At 40.1% G+C, this 10,114-nt stretch overlaps 1 protein-coding gene across 1 annotated transcript; it reads right to left on the bottom strand.

Annotated features, from left to right (window-relative positions):
• Positions 1 to 6,991: 6,991 nt before the first annotated feature.
• LOC121438387 (ATP synthase subunit f, mitochondrial-like) lies at positions 6,992 to 7,277 on the bottom strand. Its single transcript, XM_041638709.1, has one exon. It carries the CDS (start codon positions 7,256 to 7,258, stop codon positions 6,992 to 6,994), a length of 267 nt encoding a protein of 88 aa, XP_041494643.1. The 5' UTR covers positions 7,259 to 7,277.
• Between the last annotated feature and the right edge of the window lie 2,837 nt (positions 7,278 to 10,114).

Here is a 10,114-nt window from a genome sequence, read left to right as displayed (position 1 = left end):
ACAAACACATGGAAATTAAACAATGCTCACCTGAAGCATCAATGGGTTGAGGAAAAAATAAAGGAAGAAATTAAAGACTTCCCAAAATTAGACAAAATGTTTGGGCAAAACATACCCAAATTTATAAGACACATGAAAGCAGTGTTAAGAGGAAAATTTATAGCACTAAATGCCTATATAAAGAAGCTGGAAAACTCCCACACTAGTGCGTTAACAGAACACCTGAAAACTCTAGAGCAAAAAGAGCAAACTCACCCAGGAGGACTAGATAATAGAAAATAATCAAATTGAGAGCTGAACTCAACAAAAGAGAAACAAAGAAAACAATACAATGAGACAAAGAGTTCTTCAAGAAAATCAACAAAATAGACACACCGTTACCTGAACTAACCCAAAGGCAGAGTGAGCATATCCAAGTTAACAAAATCAGAAATAAAAGGAGAGATATAACAACAGACAGGGAGAAAATCCAGACTCAGCAGGTCATATTTCAAAAACCTGTACTCTATAAAATTGGAAAAACTTAAGGGAAATGGACAGTTTTCAGAATAAACATCACTTACAAAAATTAAATCAAGACCAGATAAGTAAATAGCATAGACTTATAACAGCTAAAGAAATAGAAACAATCATCAAAAGTCTCCCAACCAAAAAAAGCCCAGGACAAGATGGTTACAGTGCAGAATTCTACAAGATTTTCAAAGAAGAACTAATACCAACACTCATCAAATTGCTCCACACCGTAGAAACAGAAGGAATATTGTCAAATTCTTTTTATGAGACTACAATTACCATGATACCCAAACCACAGAAAGACACTACTAATCTCGCTCATGAACATTGATGCAAAAATACTCAATAAAATATTGGCAAACCAAATCCAAGAAAACATCAGAAAAATCATACACTATGACCAACTAGGCTTCATCCCAGAGATGTAGGGATGATTCAATATATGAAAATCTGTCAATGTAATCCACCGTATAAATAAGCTGAAAGTAAAAAGAACATATGATCATCTCATTAGATGCTGAAAAAAGCCTTTGACAGAATTTAACATCCTTTCATGATAAAAGTCTTGGAGACAGGAGGGATACAAGGAACATACCTAAATATAATAAAGGCAACATACAGCAAGCCAACAAACAGCCAATATCAAACTAAATGGAGAGAAGTTTAAAGTGTTCCCACTGAAAACAGGAACAAGGCAAGGTTGCCTAATCTCTCCATATCTATTCAATATAGTTCTTGAGGTTCTAGCTAGAGAGCAATAAGACAACAAAAGAAGATCAAGGGGATACAAATCAGAAAAGTAGGAGTCAAACTCTCACTATTTGCTGCTGATGTGATAGTAGTATAAATAAGTGACCCCAGAAATTCTACCAAGGAACTCTTACAACTCATAAATACCTTCAGTAATGTAGCAGGATACAAGATTAACTCAAAAAATTCAGTAACCCTCATTTTATAGAGATGATAAATGGGCTGACAAAGAAATCAGAGAATCATTGCCTTTCACAATAGCCACAAATAAGATAAAATGTCTTGGTGTAACTCTAACCAAACAAGTGAAAAATCTGTAAGATAAGTACTTTAAATCTTGGAAGAAAGGAATTGAAGAAGATACCAGAAAATGAAAAGAGCTCCCATGCTCTTGCATAGCTAGAATTAACATAGTAAAAATGGCAATATTACCAAAAGAAATCTACAGATTCAATGTAATGCCCATTGAAATCCCAGCAAAAATTTTCACAGACCTCAAAGGACCAATACTCAACTTCATACGGAAAAACAAAAAAACTCTGAATAGACAAAACAATCCTGTACAATAAAAGAATTTCTGGAGGCATCACAATCCCTGACATCAAATTCTGCTATAGAACTACAGTAATACAAACAGCTTGGTATTTGCATAAAAACAGACAGGAGAACCAATGGAATCTAATTGAAGACCCAGATATCAATCCACATGCCTCTGAAACCCTGATTTTTGACAAAGAAGCAAAACTTATCAAATGGAAAAAGAAAGCATATTCAACAAATGGTGCTGGCATAACTGAATATCAACATGTAGAAGAATGAAAATAGATCCATATCTATCACCATGCACAAAACTCAAGTCCAAATGGATCAAAGACCTCAACATAAAACCAAAAACACTGAACCTCATAGAAGAGAAAGTGGGAAGTACACCTAAAAGCATTGACACAGGAGACCACTTCCTAAATATAACCCCAGTAGCACAGCTACTGAGACAAAAAATTAATAAATAGGGCCTCCTGAAACTGAGATGCTTCTGTAAAGCAAAAGACATGGTCAACAAGACTAAATGGGAAAAGATCTTCACCAACCCCACATCAGACAGAGGACTGATCTCCAAAATATTCAAAGAACTCAAGAGACTTGACATCAAAAGAACAAATAATTCAATAAAAAAAACTGGAGTACAAAACTAAACAGAGAACTCTCAACAGAGGAATCTCAAATGGCTGAAAGACACCTAAGGAAATGGTCAACATCCTTAGCCATCAGTGAAATGTAAATCAAAATAACTCTGAGATTCCATCTTGCACCCTTCAGAAGGTCAAGGTCAAAAACACTTATGACAGTTTATGCTGGAGAGGATGTGGGGGTAAAGGAATGCTTCTCCATTGCTGGTGGGAGTGCCAACTTGTGCGGTTGGTTTTGAAATCAGTAAGTACATTTCTCAGAAAATTAGGAAATAATCTACCTCAAGACCCAGAAATACCACTTCTTGGTATATACCCAAAGGATGCAGTCATACCACAAGTACATGTGCTCAACTATGTTCATAGCAGCATTATTTAAAATAGCCAGAACCTGAAAACAGTCTAATTGCCTCTCAAGCCAAGAATAGATAAAGAAAGTGTGGTATATTTACACTATAGAGTACTACACAGAGGTAAAAATAATGACATCTTGAAACTTGCAGGCAAATGGATGAATCTAGAAAAAAACATCTTGAGTGAGTTAACCCAGATCCAGAAAGACAAATATAATATATACTCGCTCATAAGTGGCTTTTAGACATAAAGAAAACAAAACAAAACAACAACAAAAACAGCCTACAGTCCTCAACCCCAGAGAACCTGGACAACAAAAAGGATCCTAAGAGAGACATACATGGATCTACATAGGAAGGAGAACCAGACAATTTCTCCTGAGTAAATTGGGTGCATGGGGTCACAGGAGAGGATACAAGGGTAGTGGGGAGGAAGGGAAGGGAGCAGAGAAAATGTCTAGCTCAATTAAAAAAAAGTAGATGAAGTAATGCCTATTCGCCTCATCACTACCCTTTGATTACCCAATATGGCTATATGAACTACAGGTAGGGAGCATATTGGTGTTGTTGGTTGTTCTTGGGTCAAAGAAAAGAAATATGAATCCAAAGGGATAACAGTAGGCAAGGAAAAGTATAGGATGAAAAACAGGAAGCGCAGAGGCTTCTGGGATTTATTTGGCTTTGTACCCATGTCCAGCACCTGTCACCTCTTCCATACAGATGTAAAATACTCCATATGTGTTGGCTCTCTCTTAAAGAGGTAAAGCTTCAACAAAGGACAGTATGGTGATAAATGGGGAGAACTGAGAAGGAACTGTAGAAAATAGTACCTTTAATTTTATACACACACCCATCGTGGTGGTCAAAGCACCTGTGGAGCTAGGCTTGCTTGGTGGCGCATGTCTGTAACTTTAGCATTTGGGAGGCTGAAGCAGGAGCTAGGGCAACTGTCTTTTACTCTGTGACTGTATTCAGATTGGAGTGCAAGAAAAAATTATGGTAAGAAAAAGGAAAAAGTAAGTAGTTAAAGATACACAAAGGTAAAGCGAAAGTAGTTCACGAATAGGAAATCATACTCTTCCCTTTCAGGGAAGAATAAAGCACAGCCTAACCACTGAAGCCGGTGCTATGCCTAGAGGATTTTGCAGTATCCATAACAGCATCACGGTTCCTAAAAGATGTGTGTGCCTGTGTCTCACTGTGTAAGGGGCATGTATGTGAGTGCAGGTGCCCATGCAGAAAAGAGAGTTAGATAAGGAGCTGTAAACTACCCCATATGGGGGCTAGGATTCAGACTCAGGTCCTCTGCAAGAGTAACAAGTACTCTTGTGCTGTTAACCACTGAGACAGCTTCCAGCCCCAACACCTTGGTACTTTATGAAATCTGTTGAGGCACTGTTGAAAGCAGTATTCAGCTTTCCTGCTTTTCCAGGATGTAGTGTGATAAACCCAGGCAAGCATCCCCGAGGAGACTGCAGAGGCTACCACCACTATCTACCTCCTCAGTACTTTCCCTGTTTACCTCCTATAAAACTCTGATTTTAATGGGGGTTGGAATATAACAATATGTTCTGAATCAAGGGCAGCAACCTGCTTCCATTTTCACAGCCTGTCTCAGAGCTAGAGTGCAGAGTGACCTAATTCTCAGCAACGAGACCTACATTGCAGCTTTTCTGGGCATCCTTCCTTAGAAAGACTTGCCTTTCACAGAGGAAAAAAGAGATCTGCTATCAATGAGGCCTGTCTTTCCACAGATAAAAACTGGTATGAATGGTGGTTGTCATCATGCAAACACGATGAAACAAATCCAAAGTGATAGCTGGCTCACTGCATCGAAGGCATCATTAGGCAACTGGAAAGGCATCTCAGTTTATTTTATAAAGGTTTTATGTTTTGTAATACAGCTGCTTCTCAGTTAAGACAGGTTTATATTCTAACACATACATGAGAGGTCAAAACAATAGTAAACTGAGTATGTGTTTAATGTATTTAAGTACAAGGAACACCATAGTTGAGCCCAGCCTACATTAAACATGTTATATGGTTGGGTAAAATTATCTGACACAAATCCTGCTTCTATAATGAACTGCTAAATAGTGCGTGTGGCTATTGATGACCTGGCAGCAGAGAACAGTGGGATCCCAACGCTGCCCTTGTAGCTCTGTGATTGACTGCGATGACAAGTACCACGCTATGGCTCAGTATTGGGAGAAAATATCATTCGACATATTGATGCCTAGGAAAAGATTAAAATTAGTCATTTAGTGCACAGTACCTTCATGTCATCAAAAGTTGAAAACTGTTCATTTCAACCACTGTAACTTGAGGAGAGCGTATGAAAGAAAAGTAAACCTTCGTTTGAGCCGCTGTTAATTTGAGCTTCTAGCACCTGCAGCTGAGTCCTGGCTCAGGAAGCCAGTGAAAAACTCATCTTTGACTTAGGATCCAGTGAGCACTGGACACTTCAAGCTTCACAAGAAGTCATCACAAATAGGATGGCAGGGAGCTCTCCAAATACACCATGAGCATCTGTGACTGTGCAGCTCTTGCTAGAATTGCCGCCACCTCATTTGTCTCCAAATAAATGAATTCCATTCCCTTGTAACTCCTTTCTGAGAGAGTCTTCTCTTAGTCAGCATTGCTTTCCTTGTTGCTTGGAATCTGGTGGTATTTACAGGATAAAATCTGAAGCACCCATTTTATGCTTCGGGAGAGCAACCTTCTGCTGTTTTCCTGCTTGACGTCTGTGCTGTTATGTATCAACACATCCACTTAGAGAGGTAAACCTCTGACGGGCAAACATTGTACTAAAACAGTTGGGGTTTCTTCGTTTGTTTGGTTTGTTGTTTGTTTTTTAGCCTTGTTGTGTTTTCTACGTATAAACATTACATAACTGTCCTGAGAGTAACAGCAAGGGCAATGTTCTTGGAGCCCCTGCCAGGGTGATAGGACTTGTCTATGTATTTCAGGGGATACTAGATCAGCATAGGTTTACCAGTGAAGATATAGCCTTTCAGAGAGCCAAGGAGAGCAGAAACTCAAACATGTGACTTTGGCAAGTTTTTTTTTTTTGCCTCATGCTAGCCTCATTTTCTCTTCCATAAAGCATCAAGTGTTGTTGTGAAGATCAAGAATAATGTAGGCATGATAGGAGAGTGGCTCAGTGGTAGAGTACTCGCCTAGCATACAAGGGATCCTGGGTTCAAACATCAGCACTACAGAAAGTAATTATTTAAGAAAGTTGGTAAACATATTCCCCAGAGCCCATGACTCAATAGGCATTAGCACTGTCAAAATTTACAGTTAATTTACACACACACACACACACACACACACACACACACACACACACACATTCTCTCTCTCTCTCTAAAAATACTTGAGAAGGATAAGTTTTCCTTGGGAAAATGGATGTAAAGAAGGCATATTTAGATGGCAATGCATTGATAATTCCCGGAACTGGAACATCTAGTTCTCATTCTAATTCAATGTTCAAGGGCTTGTGCGACCTTGGCTAAGTCATTTTATCTCTCTGAAACTGAGGTTTGTAAAATGAAGATAATGGGACTTGGTTTATCCTTCTGTTGGGATTCTTCCAGAAAGCTTGTGAAATAATGTATGAAAGAACACTTCGGAAGCACAAAGCATTCTATTAACCTGAGGGTGGAGGAGGGAATACAGGGATTTAGGAATCATCAGATGTAAATTTATTCATAGCTTAAAAAAATCTTGTCCAAATTTCAAACTCATTTTGAGTGATTTAGCCAAACTCTAGCACTTAGAGTGTTCAAAGACAAATGAGCTAGACTTTAATTAAATGGGACTGAGATGAAATTAAAACCAAAACCTCATTTCTCTTGAATGAAATGCAAATGCATTTAAACGCACAAAAATGGTAGTACTATTTCATTTGTTAAGGAACATGTGTGGAAAATATTAAGCACATTTAGAAATGTCAAGCTTTCTTACCTACAGTGTTAGACTGTGGGAGAGAGAGGTGAACGAATAGACCCGATATCAATTGTGCTAGTTGATGAATTCTTTTTTTTTTTTTACATGAACCAGTCAGTCACCTTTTATTGGACACTAATTCTTAAGACATGAAGATCCAGCCAGTTGAGTTCTTCATGGATGGGCACAGGAGAAGCACTTATGCTCGGGTGTGCGGTCCCCTCATAGTGACCTTCTTCAGTGGTACTTGCGTCGCCGCTCATGTTTGTGTTCCTTGTAAGAAATGCAGTAGCTGAAAACCACATAGGCTGCCAGCACCATGTTAATCCCCGAGATGCTGCCTTTCCGCACATTGATGTACTTGTTGTAATACCGTTCATAACCTCTCTGAAAGGCTCCCACAATGCCACTGGGGGTGAAATTCCTCATCAATATCCAGCTTGGCAGTTCTCCAAGTTTAACCTCCATAAGCTTCTTCTCCTTCAGTGGCACGAGCGACGCCATCTTGCAGTCCCGGTGTCCGCAAAGCCTAGTTGATGAATTCTTAAATTCATACTTTTTTTTAAGAGGCGAAGCTTTATAAATAATAATAAAAGCTTTAGTCAGTGTCGGTTAGCACCTTATTTCTATTAATATTTGGAGGTATGTTTTTTACCGCAGCGTAGTACTCTAGCGTGTATATATTCCATACTTTCTTCATCCATTCTTCCATTGAAGGGCATCTAGGTTGTTTCCAGGTTCTGGCTATTACACATAATACTGCTATGAACATAGTTGAACAAATGCTTTTGTCATATGATAGAGCATCTCTTGGGTATATTCCCAGGAGTGGTATTGCTGGGTCCAGGGGTAAGTTGATCCCGAATTTCCTGAGAAACCGAAACACTGACTTCCACAGTGGTTGCACAAGATTGCATTCCCACCAGCAATGGATGAGGGTACCCGTTCCTCCACAGCCTCTCCAGCAAAGGTTATCCTTGGTGTTTTTGACTTTAGCCATTCTGACAGGTGTAAGATGATATCTCAAAGTTGTTTTGATTTGCATTTCCCTGATTGCTAAGGAAGTTGAGCACGACTTTAAGTGTCTTTTGGCCATTTGAACTTCTTCTGTGCAAATGGATGGAAATAGAAAACACTATCCTGAGTGAGGTGTCCCAGACCCAAAAAGATGAACATGGGATGTACTCGCTCATAATTGGTTTCTAGCCATAAAAAAGGGCCATGGAGTCTACAATAGGTGAACCTAAAGAAGCTAAGTAAGAAGGTGAACCCAAGGAAAAACATATAGTTATCCTCTTGGCTAAGGGAGGTAGACCAAATTGCCGGGGAGAAAATTAGGATCTTGGGGGTGGGGTGGGATGGGGGTAAGGGGAGCTGGGGAGAGAAAAGGTAGAAGGGAAGTAGGGGGGACTTGGGGAATCAGGAGAATTGGGATAAAGGAAAGGTGGATAGGGGAGCACGGAACCACAATTCTTAGTTAAGGGAGCCACTTTAGGGCGGGCAAGAGACTTGACCCTAGAGGGGCTCCCAAGTGCCCAAGATGAGGTTCCCAGTTAGTTCCTTGGGCAGCTGAGGATTGGGAACCTGAAATAACCCTATCCTAGAGCAATACTGACGAATATCTTGCATATCATCATAGAACCTTCATCTGGTGATGGATAGAGATAGAGACAGAGACCCACACAGGAGCACTGGACTGAACTCCCAAAGTCCCAATGAGGAGCAGAAGGAGGGAGAACATGAGCAAAGAAGTCGGGACCACGAGGCGTGCACCCACCCACTGAGACAGTGGAGCTGATCTACTGGGAGCTCACCAAGGCCAGCTGGACTGTGACCGAAAAAGCATGGGATAAAACCGGACTCTCTGAACATGGCAAACAATGAGGGCTGATGAGACGCCAAGGACAATGGCACGGGGTTTTGATCCTACTTAATGTGCTGGCTTTGTGGGAGCCTAGCCAGTTTGGATGTTCACCTTCCTAGATATGGACGGAGGGGGGAGGACCTAGGACTTACCACAGGGCAGGGAACCCGGACTGCTCTGTGGACTGGAGAGGGAGGGGGAGAGGAGTGGGGGGAGGAGGAGAAGGGTGGGAGGAGGGGGAGAAGGGTGGGAGGAGGGGGAGGGAAAAGGGAGGCTGGGAGGAGGTGGAAACTTGTTTTTTTGTTTATGTTTTTTTTCTTCTTTTCTCAATAAAAAAAATTCAAAAAAAATATTTGGAGGTATGATTGCACTTTAAAAAAAATCAGGATAGCACAAGGTGAGAGTGGTGTGAAAATGAAAAGAAATCAGAAAATCTAGATTTGTCAGAAGTTTCATAGTCTTAATTCTACCTGGTGTCTTTCCTACTTGGATCAGAAGAAGTTCTCGGAGGAGGGGATTCCCAGTCAAGGAGTCCACGCAGACTCTAGCGCCCTTGATGCTTCCCTTCTGGGATGACTATTCTACCGTGTGGTGGAATTCACCCTCATTCTTGCAACCAGAAAGGATTTCATGGTCTTCTGAATTGCTAGAGAAAGTATCGTTTTCCCCGCTTGTAGAAAATTATTTGTATGCATGTCCAATTGCCTGGAGTAACATGTGAATTTTTAAAGGCGTCTATTCTGTATCTTTCAGTGTCAAGGTTTTCTAGGCCAATGCCTTTAACAAAGAAAACAAACAATAAGCTGATCAATCTATTACAACACCCCAGTTGCTAGTTTTGTTGGATCTCAAACCAGAAGCTGTTAGTCGGAGGTTTAATGATTTCCATAGGGATTTGTGAATTATTTTCAAGTATTCATGAATTCTACATTATTTTTATCTATTTACTTAGTTTAACTGATTCTGTAAGATGAATATTTTATGGATTTTTTCATGAAAATTTCAAAAGTATACAAAATCATTGTGTTCTATTTGTCCATATACGGCACACCTTCATCTGGTCATTCTCTACTGTGTTTATATGCTGGATATCTATTGGAACCACTTTCAGAATATTAACATAACTTGAGGACAGAGAGTTAGATAGATAGACAGATATTAGCAGACATTGGTAGGAACCCTCCATAGACCATACTTTCTCAAAATACCTGATGCCAGAGACACCAAAACCCCACTGATGAAAAAGCCACTCATTCCACAGAAGAGTTCCAAGGATGACAACTGCACAGTCTCTTTGACCTGTTTAATATAAGCAAAGTCACCAAGCATGGTGGTGCATGTCTTTAATCCCAGTACTTGGGAGGCAGAGGCAGGTAGATATCTGTGAGTTCAAAGCCAGCTTGGTTTACATAGTTTGTTTCAGGACAGCCAGAGCTACACGGAGAAACCCTGTCGCAAACAAACAAACAGGAAAAAAAGTTGAGGATGTTAGCCAG

Source organism: Microtus oregoni, unplaced genomic scaffold, assembly GCF_018167655.1.
Source record: "Microtus oregoni isolate MIOR12 unplaced genomic scaffold, Mior012 000055F_ref0000237, whole genome shotgun sequence".
NCBI lineage: Eukaryota > Metazoa > Chordata > Mammalia > Rodentia > Cricetidae > Microtus > Microtus oregoni.
This window is presented reverse-complemented; position numbering and strand designations above follow the sequence as displayed.

What these genes read in the sequence shown, in the direction of transcription:
- LOC121438387 (XM_041638709.1), bottom strand. Translation starts at nt 7,258, where the DNA reads ATGGCGTCGCTCGTGCCACTGAAGGAGAAGAAGCTTATGGAGGTTAAA.